General features: G+C 37.2%; 3 protein-coding genes and 1 pseudogene across 6 annotated transcripts in view; 2 read left to right on the forward strand and 2 right to left on the reverse strand.

Annotated features, from left to right (window-relative positions):
* The window catches only part of LOC149034375 (uncharacterized), a 182,203-nt pseudogene that overhangs the window by 7,686 nt on the left and 152,839 nt on the right, over positions 1-21,678 (forward strand). The window lies entirely within an intron of this gene.
* LOC149034377 (methyltransferase-like protein 27) lies at positions 982-12,992 on the reverse strand. Of its 3 annotated transcripts, none has more exons than XM_089193946.1 (4): positions 12,923-12,992; positions 3,203-3,332; positions 2,220-2,595; positions 982-1,316 (listed from the first exon to the last, which is right to left on the reverse strand). In XM_089193946.1, exons 2-4 carry the CDS (start codon positions 3,329-3,331, stop codon positions 1,138-1,140), a joined length of 684 nt encoding a protein of 227 aa, XP_089050072.1. In that variant the 5' UTR covers position 3,332; positions 12,923-12,992; the 3' UTR covers positions 982-1,137. The 3 variants fall into 3 exon arrangements, with proteins under 3 accessions (XP_089050072.1, XP_089050071.1, XP_089050070.1); XM_089193945.1 differs by lacking the exon at positions 12,923-12,992 and adding an exon at positions 8,896-8,980; XM_089193944.1 differs by lacking the exon at positions 12,923-12,992 and adding an exon at positions 5,064-5,405.
* On the forward strand, positions 15,086-16,849 carry LOC149034378 (uncharacterized). Its single transcript, XM_089194855.1, has 3 exons — positions 15,086-15,660; positions 16,049-16,119; positions 16,630-16,849. Exons 1-3 carry the CDS (start codon positions 15,304-15,306, stop codon positions 16,847-16,849), a joined length of 648 nt encoding a protein of 215 aa, XP_089050981.1. The 5' UTR covers positions 15,086-15,303.
* Positions 17,743-19,424, reverse strand: LOC149034379 (uncharacterized). Its single transcript, XM_089194856.1, has 2 exons — positions 17,876-19,424; positions 17,743-17,753 (listed from the first exon to the last, which is right to left on the reverse strand). Exons 1-2 carry the CDS (start codon positions 19,422-19,424, stop codon positions 17,743-17,745), a joined length of 1,560 nt encoding a protein of 519 aa, XP_089050982.1.

Genomic DNA, 21,678 nt, shown 5'->3' on the forward strand with positions numbered 1-21,678 from the left:
AAAATATTTGATAACCACAGAGTCTACTTTGAAATCAAACACCTTCCTTTAGATTCCGTTCTCATGAAAGCCCACGGCATATATGTTTACATGCAACTGTCAATTCTTGAGAGAAAATGTTGCCACGTCATGTAATTATATATTTTTGGTCCTTCATGGTGGTTATAGTCTTCGCCGTTCTCCATCGTTGTCTACATAGCTCGATTGCGAGAAAGAGTGAGCTATTGTGGAATATTTCCCAAGTTTCAGATCTGTGCGAAATGTCGCTGGTGAGTTATAAGCCAAAACGTCTGACATAAATTTCTAAAGCTTAGCTTGAGAACGCCAAATTGGTGCACATGCAAGGGGTATCAACAAGGCGGCCATGAAGTAATGCAAACATTTGCTGTCTTGTTCCGCTTCTAAAGTGATTAGTTATCGATTTTGAAATTGCTAACATTCATCTAAACACGTTTTCTAATCTTTCTTATGCTCAGGGAATAAAATGTCACACAATAGCTCAAATTTTACAGATTTCCGATTTCGAGCGAGGAAAAACCGAAATTAGAAATGACCGTGTTTTCAAAATAGAGGATTCCTCGATGCTGAAACCTTTCTTAAGGTTTAGAGGGTCTTTCGTCTTTCGGAGGTAAACTGTAATATCCCTTCTTATTTTGGATTTTTATAACGGAAGTCAAGTAAAAACCATAGGTTGTGTTAGATTTGTGCTTTGAAAACAGGTTTTGAGTTTGTGTTGAATGTTTCAGCCAATTCTATGACCATTGAGTTGTTCAGTAGACAAGCAGTTTCTTCTCCGTCTTAACCCTAAATTTCTCGAGTCCCGGTACTTATCGGTTCCACCTTAAAAGCTGTTTTTCATTGCTGTGTTTAAATCCAGGAAAAAGGCATCAGTAGTTTCGGAATTAGTACATTGAAAAATAGACGGCTGCGGGCTCGCCGCCCACCGGCACGTGCAAAAACATAAGTACAACATCAGGGGAATGCAGTTTGAGCAGTTTGATTTATTTCATATACTTGCTTTTGATTTAACATCAAAACATCACAACAGCATTATAACTGATGTTTTAAGTCAGCTAAAACAATGATTTTCTAGTATTGCCTAGACGAGTTAGGCTTAAGTGCCATGGGATACATTTCTTAGTTCTTCAAAACTTTGTAAACGAACTTCCAGCATTCACTGGGCAGGTCCTCGGCTGCATAGAAAGGTGAAGACTCTTTGGACATGCACATCCATTCGCCAGCTTTCTCCAGCTCCGTCATCATCTCTTGATAGTGTTCTAATTCCTTTTTCATTATGTTGAAACAGAGGACGCCATCTGCAAAGAAGTTAAAAGCAGAATTTAGTGTGGATCTTGTAAGGGTTTATCGGGGGAAATTTCCATCCTTTTTCCTATTTGTCCATGTATTTATTAGATTTAACTCGCAGAGCTGGTTAATCCTTTCACTCCTAAGATCTCTTTAGTAATTCTCTTTAGTGTCTGTCATACAATTCCCTATAGTGTTAGTTAGGAGAATTTGGTGTTGGATTAACCAAGAACACCCTAATTGACATCTTCTTTTTTTTTTTTCCCATTACTTGTTTGTTTGATATCGTATTGATACTGTAAGGAGAAATTCTGTCTCGGTAACTCATAGGAGTTAAGGGGTCAACCTATAACCTGTAATATCATCCAAAGAGAAGTTGAAGGAACCAGCTTAAGGGCGTGCTCTTGATATATCAAGAAATTCTTTTAAATGAATTTGCAGAGAGAAGATTTGACCCCAGAAGATGATTTACGGAATTTATCAAGAAGGGTGTTAGGTGAGTCTTCACTACCTGATCTATCTCACGGTTTGAGTTTTCAAAAAAACAAAAACAACCAAGCAAAAAATTTGCCAGAGGATTTTACACGTTTTTCTTTTTTTACAATCCTGATAAGTCCTCGATCTAAAATCATCCTTTTTTCATTTTTGTTAAAAAACATTATTATTTCCTAAAAGGTTTATCAAAGTATGATGCCTAAAGGCCAGTGTCCGTTCTTGTTGTAGTTGTTTTTTTAAACAGCGTTTGAAAGATTCAAGACAATGTGAGCAAATTTGTTCAATCACAGATGCTTAGGAACCGCGACCAAATAATTGTTTTCGTGTCAAGTCCAACAATTAGCCACAGAACAGACTCCCCGCAGACATCCATGGGTCAATTATATCTGTGCCTCGGTAAACTCCTAGGAAAGTCCTACCAGTTTGAACCATTCTTATCATCTCCACGAAAGCAGATGAGGCGATACGTCCTGTAATGAGCGCCCCACCACAAATCAAAGCATCGAATTGCCCTGATTTAATCTGAGGTATCGGTTGCCCATTCAAAGACGTGCAGATGAACTCAATATAGACCTCTTTCTTCTTTGCTTCCTCTAACATCTCAGCTGAGATGTCCAGAGCACATAGGTTGGTGTATCCGAGTTTCTTGAGCTCAACTCCAATCAGCCCTGTCCCAGCTCCAGCGTCGATGATTTTGATCTGATCCTTTGCCTTGTTCTGGTAAACTTCGCTAAGGGTTTCATGCAAAGATTCGGCCAGTGGCTTGAAATATATAGCGCGCGCCGCTGAATGTTCCTACATGATGAGAAAATCCAAGCCGGTTATTAAGATAAGATGTTCGATAATTACGGCACTAGTCTAGTGTCGCCTCAGGCCCCTTTTCGTCGAGAGCTTCAGTAACTTTACGGACCCGAAAAGCTGATCTGTTTTCAATCAAAATCGAGATTTCTCCTTAAAAAAATTGAACTTAAACAAAGGAAATATCGGGGAACAAGGTATAATTAACTAGTTTTTAAGCTAAGGTACATTAAAAAAGTACTCAGTTCTGATTGGTTAAGATAAATGAAGTTTTCAGGTAATTCAATGCAGAAGAGGGTTAATTCAGTGCAAAGAAGTAGCAAACCAGACCTAACAATTCCTTCAACTGTTTAGCCGGATATTGAACTTCTTTGCCCCTTAAAGATGTGAAAATATCGTTGTATATTATTTTTTTGATCGTTCGCGGTTGTTTTGACCGAACGCACAATGTCGCTTGCAGGGTTTGAATAAATTATTTTTGCACTTGGTGCGCGCGCTTTGCTGGAACATTCGAATGATGGATCAGGTGTCCGGCGGTTCAAACGGCAATGTGCCACATCGTCCCCCCGACCCATATTATTATTATTTTACTATTTTAGAGTACCTCGTCATATGTTGCTGACCGTGCAGCATAGATACGTTTGATTTCATCTTCGGTTGTTTCTTCAGTTACTTTTGCTGTTGCTTCTCCGAAATACTTCATTAAGCTTGCTTTCAACTGTATCTCATCCATTCTATATAGAGGAACAAAATGCAAAATGTCATAGACACTTGTCAGGTGATGGCTTTCATTATGTGAAGTACGGTGCTTTGTGATTTCCAACCCTGAGAAAAGCCTTAACAGAACACGTAAAATTACGGTAATTTTTTCAGTTTTACATGTGATTGTTATCGCCAATCAGCTGCTAACACGTCAATCGCCTTTTGCACCACTCTGTAAGGTTGATGATTGACTGGTAAAGCGATCCCTGGAAACGAGGTTGACGAAAACAATTCATTTCCCATCCACGTTCCTAGCCAAGCTGTTCTTTGAGTAACAAGTTGAAAAAATTAATAGCTTAGCTTTCTACTTGGCAACGAGCATGAATAACTGCAGTGATTTACAGATTTGAATGTTCTGAATAATACAAAGTACAAAGTTGAATTTAAAGTGTGTAACAAAATTCTGATTGGACAAAAAAAACAATAGTAACAGAATAATGTATGCATCTACAAGGATAGTTTTAAATTAACATGATAAAGTTAATGATTAAGTGTAGGTTTCTCCCACTGAATTTGGATAGCTTCTTTGATTTTAAGTTGAAAAGTTGTGGAAGTGTGATCTAAGATAATAAAACACTCATGAGAACAAAGAGTGCGACATTGTGGAGAATTATGTTGATGTCTCAAAATGTGAGAGGTCCTATCAGCATTTTGTTACACACTTTGAATTCAACTTTGTACATTGTATTATTCATAACAGAAGATCATTGAAGAACACGTTTTTAAAGAGTTGAATGTCCTTTATAAGACAACTAAAGCCTATCGTTTCGTCAAGTGCAGTAATTTGCCGCAGACAAAACAAACCTTATCATTGGTAACAATGTTCCAATTGAATTTATCTTAAATTTGTCTCAAAATCCTTACCACTTCTCATAGTAGTTTCGAAATTGTGGGAAACAAATACACGGTAGATGGTGTTAGATTTTCAAGGTGAACAAAACATGACAATCAGAAGAGCAATCATACAACGGAATGAATCAAGAACAAGCTGTTCACCATACAACACTAATTTCTGGTTACCATGTATCCGAGGCAAAAAACAATGTATCATCGGAAAAACCAAAAGAACTTAATTGCATTTGCTTTCAGTCGTCTTTAATACTTCACAATACTTTGGAATGGAAGTCCAATTCAAATTTTAAATGTTCATCGAAAATAAAGTTTCAAAGCTATTATTTCCATACTAATGATGTTGCAAACATTACATTAGCTGAGCAAAAAAAAATACCTCACTGAAGAGTTCAGAATAATGTTGAGTCGCACTTAAGGAGAAAACTATGCGCTTTGAAGCCCACCATACTCAGCAAAAAGCACTAAGTACTCTCGATCTGCCTTTCTCGGTTCTCCAAAACAGAATCAATTCTACTTACATCCAATTTTTCCCACTCTGTGGAACTGTGGTTAATTTCTTCGACTCTTACAATTTGATTCTCTCTGAATACTTTTTACTGACCTCTCCTTGAATTGTGCTTGTGATTTGTTCATCGAAATTACAGTTTCAAGGCTACTATGCCTACCAATGATGTTGCGAACATTACATTAGCTGAGCAAAAAAACATACGTTACTGAAGAGTTCAGAATAATGTTGGGTCGCACTTGAGGAGGAAACTATGCGCTGTGAAGCTCACCATACTCAGCAAAAAGCACGAAGTACTCTCGATCTGCCTTTCTCGGTTCTCTAATACACAATAAATTCTACTTACATCCAATTTTTCCCCAGTCTGTGGAACTCTGGTTAATTTCTTCGACTCTTACAATTTGATTATCTCTGAATACCTTTTACTGACCTCTCCCTGATTTGTGCTGCGCATGCTACTAAATGAACTATGAAGTACATGCTTATATAGTCACTATAGATAGGCATGGACGGGCATGTCACTCAACTGGCCTTGAATGGTTATTTTAGACCATGACGTCTACTACTTTTATCTAACATTTTTATCAAAATGGTAGAAAAAAATTAATACAGAATACTTGGTGATCAGATAACAAAATCGGTTTGCACATTTGAGGTTTAACAAAGTGCTAATCGAAAACTACGACTATAAGGCGAGACAAATATTACAATTGGATATTTTGTGGCAAAAGCTTTATTTAAAGAAAAAATAAATATACAATTTATGAGCGAAAAATGTCAGAATTCTTTGCGTTTAAGCGACCCGCGTAATAGATTCGCCATGCTTGAGTTATTGTCTACTTTATTAGAGAATACTCGAAGATCAGATTTCAAAATACTTAAAAGTACATTTTGGCTATAACTATCATTTTTTCTACTTTCAGAATACGCTGTCTCTAAATGCCCTGCAACTAAGCGCGTTCTAGAATAGACGAAATGAATGGCAGTCAGAAATTTTCATAGAATTTCCAACGAAAGGTTCCTTCAAACATGTTAAGAATATCAGATGTTCATTTGGAAATGTCAAAGATTAATTTGGCTGTTACTGGACAAATACCCGTACCGTGCAGCCTATAATATCGCTCGGTTGTCGACACTTTGTTCGCTTCTAATCAGATTGCCGGGCACGGACCAAATGCCCGGCGGTCAGAAAAGTGCTTCTAAGTGGTTCCATTCTCCATTTGCCATTGATTTAAATGTTAGATAAAAATAGTACAGAATACTTGGCGATAAGATTTTAAAATACTCAAAAGTACATTTTGGCTAAAACCATCATTTGTTTTAGTTTATTGTTCCTTAGAGCTTTTTTTTTTAAAACTCGATTTAGTTTACGTTTATGGAGCGCCGTCTTTTCCCAAAAGTTTCAAATTTGCAAGAAAACAATATCCAAATAATTGCGTTTACGTTGTTTTACGTTCTGCGTTCATGGAGACATGGAGCGCGTGGAAAGTTTTGAGATCTCTCAAGAAGCTACACTTGCTCTCGGCGACGCCTCAAGCAACTTCTCTGTCGCTATCTAAACTTCCCGTATATCGGCCATGATCGCAAGCCAACGTATAAACCAATTGTTAATTCAAAGTGACAGTATGGTTAACTAGTGGATACCCTGTATAGAACATGGAGATATCAGATGTTGGAAGAAAATATCATGAAAACAAATTGATTGAATCAACGGTTTTTTATATCTTTGCTTCAATAAGCTTGTGGAGTGATGGTCTTAAATCTGTTCATGGACGCACCATGTCTTGAGGTTGCGACGTTTGAGAGTCGTGTGGCCGAACTAAAACCGTGTGTACCTGATCTAGAAATGTATACAAGCGAGCAGCTTCAGACTCATGCGGTCACAGCTGCTTGGGTTAATCAATCAAAATCTTTGTTTCACTACACAGAGTGGGTTGACTAATCTCACGTTATGACTATATTTGGTCATGGATGATTGACATCAGGTTCATTGGCCTGACAATTATGGGTGGGTGGGTGGAACTGTAGGCACACATTTTTATCGCAGTATTTGTTTGTTATTATAACGCAATATGAGTTAAGTGCAAGTAGGAATACCACTGCCGCCACGGTACACCCATCAAAGACATAATTTCCGGTTAGGAATTTGTCAGTTAAGAGACCTTGAATGACCTTCATAACGACAATGTTCAGGTGGCTTTTATATTAAAGGGTCACGTGACAGACTCTGTGTCAAAGTGTACATGAATTCGCCAGATCAAGGAATCTAAAAAGAACTGTAAATAACAGAGCTGCCACTTGTTACGCCCTCATGTAAAGTATCGTTTAAAAGTTATGCTGGTCCGAATTCCAAGGTTATCCAGGGCATCGTTTAAAACATTTGCAGAGAGAGCTTGCAAAATTGGAAGTAAAGCCCAGTTCTGATAACTCGAACGCTTGCTTGTGGGATTTTGTTATTCGTGTATACCGTAGGGTATACCCACAGATGCTTTTAGAAGATAACTGCACAAATCTGAAATATGTTGAAAGACCAAATTTTGTTTTTCTAACACAGATTTCAGTTGTCTTTGTGAGTGACATCTTCTTTCTTTATTACATCTAGGAATTTTCTAACGTTAACGTTGGAAGCATTTTTTTGAGAGTGTAGATTTATTTCAAGTCTACGAAATTTACTGTTCAAAGCAGGTAAAGCGTCCTCTTATATCCAACGTTCTGACATTTTTTTTTTCATTTATAAGACCACTGCATCTGCATTGCTGGAATCCCTTTAGGAGAAAACGGAGCTGCTAAGAATATTCCTTAATGTGAGTGGTAACTTGACCTTCGCAGAGAAAAATTTCAATATTTCACGAGTACTTTACTATTTTTACAGTACATTTAGCCTGGAATCGATTCGTCTCTCACATTTTCAGACATCTACATAATTCTCTGCAATGTCACACTCTGTTCTGATGAGTGTTTTAGCATCTTAGATCACGCTTCCACGACTTTTCAACTTAAAATAAAAGAAGTTATCCGCATTCAATGGGAGAAACCCACACTTAATCATCAAGTTTATCATGTTAATTTAAAACTTTCCTCGTAAATGCATACATTGTTCTTGTTCTGTTACTATTTTTTTTTGTCCAATCAGCATTTTGTTACATTCTTTAAATTCAACACTTTGTATTATTCAGAACTGAAGATGACAGAAGAACTGTCGAAACATGTTTTTAAAGAGTTGAATGTCCTTTATAAAACAATTAAAGCTAATCTTAACGTCAAGTGCACTTCTTTACCGCAGACAAAACAAACCATATCACTAGTTTCAATGTTTCTGTTGAATTTATCATAAATTTGCCTCAAAATCCTAACCACTTCTTATAGTATTTCCGAAATTGTGGGAAGCAAATACACGGTCGATAGTGTTAGATTTTAGAGGGGAACGAAACATGACAATCAGAAGAACAATCATACAATGGAATGAATCATGAACACGCTGTTCACCCTAAAACAATAATTTCTGGTTACCATGTATCTGCGGCAAGTGAACATCATCGGAAAAACCAAGAGAACTTCATTGCATTTACTCTCACTCGTCTTCAATACTTCACAATACTTGGAAATGAAAGTCCAACGTAAATTGTAAATGTTCATCAAAATTACAGTTTCAAGGCTACTATTTTCATACTAATAAGGTCAAAACATTACATTAGCTGACAAAAAATAATACCTTACTGAAGAGTTCAGAATAACGTTGGGTTGCATTTAGGGAGAAAACTATGCGCTGTCAAGCTCACCACGCGAAAGGCACCAAGTACTCTCGATCTGCCTTTCTTTCTAATACACAATCAATTCTACTAACATCCAATTTTACCCCGCTCTGTGGAACTCTGGTCAATTTCTTCGACTCTTATAATTGGATTCTCTATGATTACTTTTTACTGACCTCTCGCTGGATTGTGCTTGTGTTTTTTTCCTCAAAATTACAGTTTCAAGGCTGCTGTTTTCATACTAATTATGTTGCGAACATTACATTAGCTGAGCAAAAAACCACGTTACTGAAGAGTTCAGAATAATGTTGGGTCGCACTTAGAGATAAAACTATGCGCTGTGAAGCCCACCATACTCAGCGAAAGGCACGAAGTAGTCTCGATCTGCCTTTCTCGGTTCTCTAATACAGAATCAATTCTACTTACATCCAATTTTACCCCACTCTGTGGAACTCTGGTTAATTTGTTGGACCTCTCCCTGATTTGTGCTGCGCATGCTTTTAAATGAACCATGAAGTACATGCTTATATAGTCACTATAGATAGGCATGGACGGGCATGTCACTCAACTGGCCTTGAATGGTTAATTTAGACCACGACGTCTACAAAGTAGACTCAAGCATGGCGAATCTATTACGCGGGTCGCTTAAACGCAAAGAATTCTGATATTTTTACGCTCATAAATGGTATATTAAGTTTTTCTTTATAAAAAATGTTAGATAAAAATATTAGATAATACTCCAAGATCAGATTTAAAAATACTTAAAAGTACATTTTTGCTATTACCATCATTTTTTCTAGTTTTAGAATACGCTGCCTCTAAATGCCTGCAACCAGGTACGTTCTAAAATAGACGAAGTGTTTGGCAGTCAGAAATTTTTACAGAATTTCCACCGAAAGGTTCTTTCAAACTTCTTAAGATTATCAGATGTTTATTTCGAAATGCCAAAGGTTAATTTGGCTTTTAGTGGACAAATTCCCCGTGCCGTGCAGCCTTTAATATCGCTCAGTTGTCGACACTTTGTTCGCTTCTAATCAGATTGCCGTGAACGGACCAAATGCCCGGCGGTCAGAATTTTTCAAAGTGCCACTAAATCTTTCCATTCTCCATTCTCCATTGATCAAAATGTTAGATAAAAATAGTACAGAATACTTGGCGATAAGATTTTAAAATACTCAAAAGTACATTTTGGCTAAAACTATTATTTGTTTTAGTTTAAGAGCAAGTTATAAAACCGTTATTTCCTTAGAGCTTTTTCTAGTAAAAATTCGATTTTTTTTGCACTTATGGAGCGCCGTCTTTTCCCAGAAGTTTTAAATTGCAAGAGAACAATATCTAAAAAACTGCGTGACGTTGTTTTAAAGCAATTGGTTCATACGTGCGTTCATGGAGACATGGAGTGCGTGGGAGGTTTTGAAACGACGCCTCGAGCAACTTCTCTGTCGCTGTTTAAACTTCCCGTATATGAGCCCATGAGCCCACGCTAAAGTATGAACCAATTGTTAATTCAAAGTGACAGTATGGTTAACTAGTGGATACCCTGTAGAGAACATGGAGATATCAGATGTTGGAAGAAAATATCATGAAAAGGAATTGTTTGAACCAACTTATATCTCTGCTTCAATAAGCTTGTGGAGTGATGGTCTTAAATCTGTTCATGGACGCACAGCTCTCTTGAGATTGCGACGTTTGAGAGTCGTGTAGCTGGACTAAAAACCGTATGTATCTGATCTAGAAATGTATACAAGCGAGCAGCAACAGACCCATGCGGTCAAGTCGGTCACAGATGCTTGGGTTAATCAATCAAAATCTTTGTTTCACTGCACAGAGTGGGTTGACTAATCTCATGTTATAACTATATTTGGTCATGGATGATTGACATCAGGTTCATTGGCCTGACAATTTTGGTGGCTGGTACTGTGAGCATGCATTTTTATCGCACTATTTTGTTTGTTATTACGACGCAATATGAGTTAAGTGCAAGTAGGAACACCACTGCTACCACGGTACACACTATCAAAGACAAGATTTCGTTTGGAATTTGTCAGTTGAGAGTGAGGCGTTCTCTGAAGTGAAGAGACCTTGAATAACCTTCATAACAATAATGCCCAAGTGGCTTTTATATTAACCGGTCACGTGACAGACTCTGTGTCAGAGTGTACATGAATTAGCGAGATCAAGGGATCTAGAAAGAACCGTAAAGAACAGAGCTGCCACTTGTCACGCCTTTATGTCAAGTATCGTTTAAAAGTTATGCTGGTCAGAATTCCAAGGTTATCCAGAGAAACTTCTAAAACATTTGCAGAGAAAGCTTGCAAAATTGGATGCAAATCCCAGTTCTGATAACTGGAACGCTTGTTCATGGGATTTCGTCATTCATGTATACCGTAGGGTATACCCCCAAATGCCTTTAGAAGATATCAGCACAAATCTGAAACATGTTGAAAAGCCGAGTTTTGTTTTTTTTAACACAAATTTCAGTTGTCTCTATAAGTGACTTCTTCTTTCTTTATTACATCTAGGAATTTTATAACGTTAACGTTGGAAGAATTCTTTTGAAGAGCGTAGATTTCTTTCAAGCCTACGAAATTTATTGTTCAAAGCAGGTGAAGAGTCCTCGTATATCCAACGTTTTATGAACACGACACAGATATCAATTCTGCTCTTAATATCATTTCAATCTGGTTTTGAAATTTCTGTCATTTATAAGATCCCTGCATCTGCATTGCTGGAATCCCTTTAGAAGAAAACGGAGCTGTTAAGAATATTCCTAAATGTGACTGGTAACTTGACCTTCGCAGAGAAAAATTTCAATATTTCACGAGTACTTTACTATTTTTTTTACAGTACGGTTAGCCTAGTATCGATTCGTCTTCTGTTTTTCTCGTAAGATTTAATGATTTTATTTGCTTATTGTTTATTTTAGGGTAACATGTCGCGAAAATCTAAAGTGTTGCAAAACTTGAACTCTTTTATTCTCGCTCCTGCTCAAAGAAGCATGAAGTAAGTTAAAACTTGATTGGCTGGCAAGTCAATCAGGCAGACGATTAATTTTGTCTTTAAGTGGGTCAGTCAATTCGATAGTACGTACGTAATTCAGTCAGTCAGTCCGAATATATGTACTCTGTGATGCTCTGGAAGGTGTCCTCCTGATCATTAAAGTGTTTGTTGAAAACCTTAATATTGAAAGGCTTCTCTCCAGTTTGTACCTTGTGGGGCAAGAACACTAATGACCTTAAACAACAATTGTAAACGATAGGATGCATTCCATGTCATTTGTGAGATTTACTTTGTATGGTACCATACGCACTAGATTTCAAAATTTGTCTAATCTGCCAAAAATCTTGCTAAGTTTTATCTCCGCTAAATTATAAATTTGGTAATTATATACGTAGTTGAAATATTTGATAACCGCAGAGTCTATTACCTTGAAATCGAACACCTTTATTTCGATTCCGTTCGCATGAAAGCGCACGGTATATATGTTTACATGCAGCCGTCAATTCTTGAGAGAAAATGTTGCCTCGTGATATACTTGCGTTCGACGAAGGAGAACGCATACTAATCATGTCGTTTTTGGGGAAATCACTCTCGAGGGTTTTACGGACTAGTCCCAAGGCTATCGATCGTAATGCCATACGATTTCAGGCATTGGGCGCCATTTTGGACTGGCTGACAGGCTGGCTAGCTGGCTATGTGGCACAAATAGCCTTGATCTCACGTGCAAATGTCTTTTTGGCCGCCTTGAGCTTAAGACACCGTTTTTTTTTTCTCTGCGCAATCAGTGAAAAAAAAATACTTTTACTAGAGATCGAATGCACTTTGCTATGCTGGTTTTTTCCACAAACGCTATTCTATATCTCTGTGTGACAGCTGAATGATTAAAACCTTAGTGAATTGATATGCCATATTTCAGTAGTTTTTTTGAATTCCTTCTTTATGTTTTTGGTATTTACTATTTTAAAATTCATAAATGGCATTCCCTTTTCATCCTTGTAAAGAGATGATACACATTTCTTTAACTAAAAAATGAATTATGAAGTCAGCTTAATTTCAATGAGTTTGAAATTTCATTCTTCATAAGAACACTTTACTGGAGTACATAATTTTATATTTATTTGCTATCTTTCTGGTACACATGATTACCACGTGTCTTAAAATGGGGGATTTCATCATATTTTAATGATTGAAATATTCGTATACTTTCAAATGTAACAAAAAAATGTGATGAGAATCTGATGTTATGAAACACTCGCAATGAAAAAACCTGTTCCTGGCAGCTTATGTCTTTAATGCTTAAATTTTCAAGGGAAATGCTTTTCTTTGAAAGTGGGGATACAGAAGTTTTTAAAGCTGATAGAATAAGCTGTTTGCAAGTAATAACAGGCAAATTGACAAACGTAGCTTAATGCTTTACATGCTTCACTCATAAATGTCAGTTATGTGTACCTACCATTGTAGAGGTGTCCTTAAAGAGGTTTTTTTTTTTACACAACGCAACCTCCTGGGTGGAAGAGTAGAAAACCATAGAATGATGTTTACTTGGCACTTATACTTTCTGCAATCATATATTCAAGCAGTGCTCTACACACACACACACACATATATATATATATATATATATATATATATATATATATATATATATATAATCCATTTCATGATGTCTTTAACCCTTTACACCCCAATATCAGAATGCACATTCTCCATACTGTTCTCTATACATTTCCTAATGTGCTGGCAAGGAGAATTTGTTTAACAATGAAGAGGTTCTTCAGTTAATTATCATTTCCTTTATTCTCATGACCGTAACGTGTGACTCAGGGGTGATACTGAAAGGAGAAATTAGATGCTCTCAGGGATTAAAGTGTTATCAACTGTACACATTTTCATATATATGCTCCTCGCATTTGTTGGCAACAATACCTAAGATTGTTAGGAAAGCAAACAAACAAGTGAACAGAAGGCAGTGAAATAAGGGAAACTGTAAACTTCACAATGTGATAGAAAACATCTCACAGAATACCTAAGAGGGGAAACTTGAATTTTGTTAGGTAATTTCCTCTATTGCCGCTCATGTTTTTGATCAAATAAAACTTAATCAGTGGTAGGGTTGCCTGCAATGTGTCAAATTTCCGGTGTGGACTTCATTCTTCTCAGATGTCAGCTGGTAAAAGATAGATACAAAAAATAGCTGTCCATAAGAAAAAGTACACATCATTAAAAAAAAATCTCACCGAAGTGGTGGCATGATTGATTTGTGATATTTAGAATGACAAAAGCAGGAAAAACACATTGAGCTTTTCCCTATTCACCGGTAAGTTAATTAGATTTTGGATTCTACATTTAGACTGGGTGAGATTAAATTTATTCATATCATGCTTCGTCATGGTTTGTTTACCTGCAAAGGTAATTGTTATTATAGCTTCACAGATGTTTTTTGTTGCAATCACAATTAACATTTGTAACAATGTTTCATTTAACATAGGATGTTTCAAGAACTTTCTTCCTTCCTCTTCAATACCATTCACTGGGTAAAATGCCAAATTTTAGTGTCATTTAAGTAAAATTAAACAACTATTAAACCCAAAGACAAATTTAAGCCATGTTTACTAAACTTAAACATGACTTAAAAATGTACCTTTGTTTAGGCGAGGTTTAAGCATTCTTAAATGCAAATTAAATCGACATTGAGATTTAAGCTATGTTTAAGTCATTTTAACCGTACTTAAATCCTTTGAAGGATTTAGGGTTACTTTAAACCACCTTAAATCTAACGTTAAACCTATTGGGGAGATTTAAGGTCTAGTTAAAGGAGCCTTAAATACAACATTAAATTTATCATAATATTTATGCCGTGTTTAAGGACCTTAAAAACACATCAAATCTTTTGGTGTACACCAAGTCTACTTTATTGACATAATCTCTCACCAGAACCAGAAACCATACGAGAGCAGCCATAGATTAATATTAATATTATGTATTTAGTAAAGCCACAATATTTCACGCTACTGATTTTATTGCTTTTTCAATTCTTTGGGTAATGAAACTGTGTTTGTTGATTGTGAACAAGAGACTTGATTTCTTGTGTTGGAAACTGTTTCACTAAAGGAAGGTGGTTGCACAGGGAATTTGACTAACCTGAGCAAATAAGGTACATTTCTTCAAAACCATATAATTTTAGTATATACCAAACCAGTGGACAGTGTTTTTTGCATGCTCTGATTGGCTACTCAAACTCAGGATAGTACATGCATGTGCTATCCACTTCCCAGCTTAAGCTGAAGTGTGAAAAACTTTTTTTTGCAGTGTTCTTATAAATTTATAATTCTTTTATCTCACTGGTTTGGTATATACTTCACAGCTCATTAAATATCCACCACCACTAAGGGGAATAATATTTATTGTTAAATATATTAAAAACAACAACGACATGTGAATGTAGATTGATGTTAATAACTGGCTGGTAAAATAATGGCACGGCGTGGAATAGGGCAAACTGCCACGAGTTTTACATTGTCAAGAGTTAAATAAGCTCCAGCAAAAAGACTGTGTATCCTATAAACAGGCAAAAAGTAGCTTGATGCTCTAGGTTCAAAGCTATTTGCACCCACACACAAAGGGTATTAAAACTTCCCAAGCATTGGTTTTGCTGAACAAGGAAACCGGGGTTTCTGAGCATGAAGTGAACAGCTCTGAACTGCAAACGTCACCAGACATCTCTAACTGAACGTTGAAAAGCGCGCGTTTGTATCGAGGACGCGGTATGTCTCGTCCCCAGAGTGAGGCCGAGATCCTTATGCGCATGACAAATACCGTAAGAACGCCAATCAAATGTCCAAAACTATAATCGCGGGATATTTGATCTTTCACTGTCGTTCGTTCACTCGGTCGAGTTTCGTTTCGTTTCGTTGCGGGCACGTGTTTGGATTCTTCCTCGATAGGATGATGGCTGCAAACGATCCAGTTCAAGAGAGACAGCTTGTTCTTATGGAAAGAATGAGTAGAAGGATTGATTCGATTCTCGAAGGGCAAAAGAAACAAGAAGATACGAATGCAGTCCTTCAGCAAGAAAATGCAAAGCTGAAGAACCAACTTGCGAGTCTGGAAGGGCAGGCAAAGAAGAAAGGCAACAAACGTTCTAAAAGCTCTCGCAGAGAATCAAATGTTGTGATTCCAAATGACTTAAGGGTAAATATTCTTTAATTACTTTAAGGATATAAATTTTTTCAACTTTAGTACCGTTAAGTTGTGTTTGAGAGTTTCAGTTGCGGTGTATCAGAAGCATAAAACGTGTCTTCAAAGACACCGCCATTCCGCCATCACGCGTGTTCTGTGTTAACTTAAAGCACAATATGTGTAGATGTTGGTTCTAGTGCTTATCACAAAGTTGGAACATCCTTGTGCTGAATTCTTGTGCCTATTTTGCAAGCATTTAGCAAAAATACTGTTTACCCAGTTTAAAATTCCACTGTGTACTGTTTACCCAAAAACCCTGCTGACCCTGATTAAAGAAATAAACAAGTTTGTGGTTTGAATTGACTTTTGACATATGATGTTCTTCCATATTATCTTCCAGAAACGGTTTCGGTTCATCTACAAAAAGATGGTAGAAAAAAAAGTGACACAAGGTTTCATCATTGATGAGGAGTATGTTATTTTTTTACCATACATAAGATGATGTGTTTAAATAGCAAGGCACTAAGAGAGATGGCATGCAAGATATTAGAATTAAAACTTTACCACCAAGAACTAAATCTCTCTCTGACCAGCTTCTTGTAAGGGACTGTTAGTCATCTGTTTTGAGGCCAGTGTTTAGAGTCTGGGGCCAGTGTAAAATATTCAAATTGGGAGTAGGAGGTGGTAAACTTTTAGAATCTGTTATTTCAACTATTATGTTGCTGATAGATTAATACATGCAAATTTTTGTTTTGAGAAATCTTTTCCCTCCAAGAACCAGAAATCCTAATGTCAGTTTGAAGGTGTAAAAAGCATGTAGCTTCTGCACTGTACCAGCAGTGATTAGGAAATTGTCCCTCTTGTATAACTGCTTTACTTGAATTATTATTTCCTTTTTTGGCTGAATAATAATAATAATATTATTATAACTGCCTCTGGTTATTGTTTAAAACAAAAATAACATTCTCATTTTTATTACAGTCCACAGTCAGAGAGAAACCAGAGTATTTTTACAAAAGTGAAAGAAGTACAGAAAAAAGAGCATGGAGGAGAAAGCTGCCTATGGACTGACTTACAAATGGAAGGTATTACATTACAGGAATCAAGTTTTAATGTTGTGTGCAAGTTAGAACAAGAAGCATTTACCTTGTGCAAAATCAAACAAATTTTAAATAATAATAATAATAATGACAATCTTTAATGAGGAAACTTTTTCACTGAAAAGTGGTTTACAAAAAGGACCTCGAAAATTAAAAATTAAAAATTTACAATGAATAAAAATGCTAAAAGATGCTACTAAAAACTAATGTATCTTATGTGTAATACAAAACTTAAATCAATGAATTAAAAATCTGACGCTTCAAAATATTTACATTATCAGAGGCTCGTATAGTTTTGTCCAGCGAGTTAAAATCACTTACAGCATGATAGCCAGTTCTTTGTTTGCCCCAGTTTCTTTTAACGGATGGAATTTTGAGGTTTGCTTTATTTCTTGTGTTGTAACTATGCTGTTCTTGCTGAGTGACTAATGTTAGTTCGTGATGCATGAGACCATTAAGACATTTATATACATGTACGCATCGGCGCTGGAAGCGCCTTTTTTCTAGTGTTAACCACTTCAGTGTAGTTAACGCATCAGACGCAGAGGAATACAGTGGTCGATCTAATATTATTTTAGCCGCCTTATTTTGAAGTACTTGCAAACTAGACATTAAAGTTACATTATGTTTGTCTCCCCAAACTAAATCAGCATACTCGAATAAGGGCATAACAAGGCTTTTATAAAAAAGGATGCGCGCCTTAGACGGTAACAAATGCTTAATGCGTCTAAGTAGGCCAAGCCTTTGATTAACTTTCCCTGCCATGTATTCGACATGATTTGTCCACGAAAAATCAGACGATATTAAGATTCCAAGATATTTAAAACAAGTAACATTGTTTATACAATGATCAAAGATTGAAACAGTTAGAGCTATTTTCCTCTGTAACTTCTTGTTACTGCCTATAAGCATGCATTTGGTTTTGTCCAGATTCAGTGTTAACTTATGTTCATTCAGCCATTTCGCCACAGCCAGGAGGTCTTGGTTGAGCTTTTCAGTCAGCTCCTGAGAGGAAGACCCATAGCAGTAGATCACCGTGTCATCTGCATAAAGTGATGCTTGGCAGGCATCTAGAACGCTTGGCAAATCGTTAATGTAGATGAAAAATAGCAGAGGACCCAGAATACTTCCCTGAGGGACCCCATGGGTAACTGACAATTCATCAGACAACTCATTCCCACAACATGTACGCTGTTTCCTGTCAGTAATGTAAGAGCGGAACCACTGAAGCGAGTTCTCACATAAACCAATTTTGGAGAGCTTGCGTAACAAAATCCGATGGTCCACAGTGTCGAAAGCCTTGGTTAAATCCAAAAACACGGCCCCACACAGTTTACCTTGTTCCATGTTCAATAAGACTTCATCAGCAAATGATGTCAAAGCAGATTCAGTAGAGAGCCCCTTCCTGAATCCAAACTGTTTCCTTGTGAGAAGGTTGTTAATAACCAAGTGCTGGTACAGCTGGGAATGCACGGCTTTCTCGAGAATTTTACTGAGTGTCGGTAAAATAGAGATAGGTCGATAGTTCGATGCATTTGACCGGTCGCCTGATTTAAACAAGGCTGTAATTTTTGAGCATTTCCATAATTTAGGAAATTTACCAGTAAGAATCGATCGATTCAACAGCTTAGTGATGGAGGGAGTGATTGTATTAGCAGAGCTCTTGAGTAGTCTAGCACTAATTTTGTCCAAACCAATTGCTTTATTTGTCTTCAAAGAGGTAAGCTGCTGAAGCACAAACGATTCCGCTAGTTCAGTTAACTGGAACTGAGACAACGGTTGTTCTAAAACCAAGTTGCAATTCGACCAGGTAGTCGTTATTTTGTCAGCTAGGCGCTTGCCTATAGATGCAAAGAAGCTATTCAAAGCAACAGCAATGGATTTGGAAGTGGTGTGCTGAATGCCATCGGAAATGATGCACTGAACCTTTTCTGAGGATGAATTACGATTGCAAGCTTCGTTTACAGCTTTCCACATTTTGCCGTGATCTCCTCTGGCTTCCTCGATCATTTCGCAGTAATATTTCGACTTAGCAGATTTTACTAAGCGGTTTACTTTGTTCCTCAGTTTCCTGTAAGTGTTCCAGTGCTTTTCTGAGTTCGATTTACGTGCTTTACGATGATACCAGTCTCGATCTCTCATCGATTCGCTAATTTTGCTATTCATCCAAGGAATAGGTGTTCCCTTCACACGTCGTCGTTTGACAGGTGCATGATCGTCTGCAACTTCTGAAAACAGTTTGTTCCAAGTTAATAAAGCGTCATTGATATTGTTTTCATTGTCAACGACGTGCCAAGGAACATACCTAAGATCTTCGTTAAATGAATTCGCATCGAAATTCTTGTAAGAGCGATACTCAAACATTCTTGGATGTGCTTTTGTGTGCGCACCAGTCTTTAGAATGCAAAACACCAGGTAATGGTCGCTCAATGGAAACGGAACAACACCAGATTTAACAATGCGATGTTCATTATTGACAAAAATCAGGTCAATCAAGGTCCGTGAGGTGTCAGATATTCGAGTAGGCTCTTTTATCAGCTGTGTGAAGTCAAAAGCGCGCGAGAAGTTGAGAAGTAGTTGTTTGTCTTTCTTGGGCAATTTTGAATTAGGCATCATGTTTGCGTTTAGATCTTCTAAAATGACCACATCCGATTTTTCAAGATCAACAGCAGGCATACACTATGAACTGTAGTTTTATGAAAATTCCATGAATTTCGTGTGAAAAACCCATGAAGATCATTTCATGGCCCATGAACACTGCAAAGTGAAATTTCATGGGGTTATTTTAAGCCATGAATTTTCCATGAATTAGGGGAATTTTTTTCATGACCCATGAATTTCTTCAAAGTCAATTTTTATGACCCATTGATTTGCCATGAAAGTTACCAGAATTAATTTCATGACCTATGAATTTCTTTATATGCCTACTTTCATGACCCATGAATTTCTTCAAAGTCTACTTTCATGACCCATTAGTTTCCCCAGAAAGTCATCAGAATGAATTTCATGCCCATGAATTGCAATCAAACAGCATTTCATGGGCTAACAATTTATTTGTTTTGGGAGAACAAAATTAATGGGCCATGAATATTTCCTGAAATCTGTTGCCCATGAATTTCATTGATGAATCCATAGGCCATTAAAAGTGGTATTAATGAGTTCATCAGTTACTGATTTGTCAACGAGCTGACTTTCATGATCCGTGGAACTGACTTGTTATAAATTTATCCACTGATGGAATTTCGGTGTACAGCGCGAAAACTGTCGAATGAAAATGTCCCTAAACATCTTAAGTGGCCTTTGTTAACGTAAAATGTACAGGAAATCACAAAACAATGACTAAAAACAATGGATCTTCAATTTGCTCCTTTGTTGAGACAAATGGGGCTGGAGGCAATGACCCAGATGTTTGATCCTCACTTTGATTTTTTGGGGCCTTTTTGCCTTCGCCATGCCTGGACGACTTTGTTGAATTTTTTCTGCCTCACTGCTGGCTTTGATTGTTAGCCATGACTCTGGAAACCTGTTCAAGGCCTTCTCTTACATTCTTACGGCTGAGGAATCTTCTAGGGCTTTTCCAGTAAGGCACTTGCAGAGTACAGATGCTTAAGTTGTACAGCAATGGTACGCATTGCATCTACACGAAATGTGGAACAAAACAATGACAAATCAATCACTTTGTCACCTCAATTTGGAACTTTGAATAGTGTGCAAATGTAACCTGAAAAAAATTCTATTTTTACCTCGTTCATAGAGTCGCCGGTTAACAGAGTCAGGCCATCTTCTCAGTCGGGATGAAACGTTACCTTCATGTATTCATTGAGATCGCCTTCTACAACATCGTTGTTGATTTCGTGATCGCTTTCACAGGAATCACTGTCGATGTCAGCTCTGACTTTCTTGGACTCTGATGTCCTGTCGGTTGTTACTTGCTTCGAATTCCAAATACCGAACAGCTTTTTGTGCTGCTTTATTTTATAAGATTACAGATGCAGCAACGAAACCTCTTCGGAGTCATTTCGTAACGTCGAACACGATAACCTGTGAGGTCACTATGTGACCGCTGACCTATGATGGCTGCGATGACCTAAGGTCACCACGTGAAAGTACACGTGATTTACGAAGAAGTGGGCGGTTTTTTTCGTACCTCGAACGGAATGGTTCCATTCCAATTGCATTTCTCGTAGTGTTTGTGTAGCAGTCTCTTTTTTTCCAGATCAACGCAATGGACCGTCTGAAAAGTTTTTTCAAAGAGGTTTCCTCAAGATGAAGTTATCGATATGCATTACAACGTGAAGGGGTAAGTTCAAGCTTGGTCATCTTATTACGCGTAAACATCGGAGCGCGCACGCTAACTATTGATTTAACTTGGAAATTTTATTCTGTGATCATCTGGCGAAACATCACAAGAGTTTGTATGGAAATACTTACGACCGTTCTTAGGAATAAAATTACAGTCAAATTCTGAATACGAAATACCTCACCTCACTTCTACAGTGCGTCGCTTAATATCTGACGGCTTCATGTTGAAAAGAACCTGTTTTGGCGAGTTATCCATTTCTAGGTTTACTACGTACATAAGAAAGGCTCTTAGATAACTGATGATGTGCTCCCTTTATTTTGCAAACAGTGAAGAGTGGTGGTCTACAAAACTGATGAAAGGAAATGCAAACTTGCTAAAGCAGCCTATCTTGGTACAAATGATGATGAAGATGCAAATAGTAATGATAACCGAAAGAAGGATGGCACATTCAGGTGGCCAAAACAGAGAGACACTGACATAGTCAGCCATAGATATATCTTCACACATGCAAGAGTGCAGAAAGTTGGTAATTGTTTTGTTGTTAGTTACCTTGAGAGTATTGATCACAAGTGTAAAACATATCAAGAAATTTACATGAATGCTGTTACATAAATAGACATTATAATA

Source organism: Pocillopora damicornis, chromosome 14 (assembly GCF_964200805.1).
Source record: "Pocillopora damicornis chromosome 14, jaPocDami1.2, whole genome shotgun sequence".
Lineage (NCBI taxonomy): Eukaryota > Metazoa > Cnidaria > Anthozoa > Scleractinia > Pocilloporidae > Pocillopora > Pocillopora damicornis.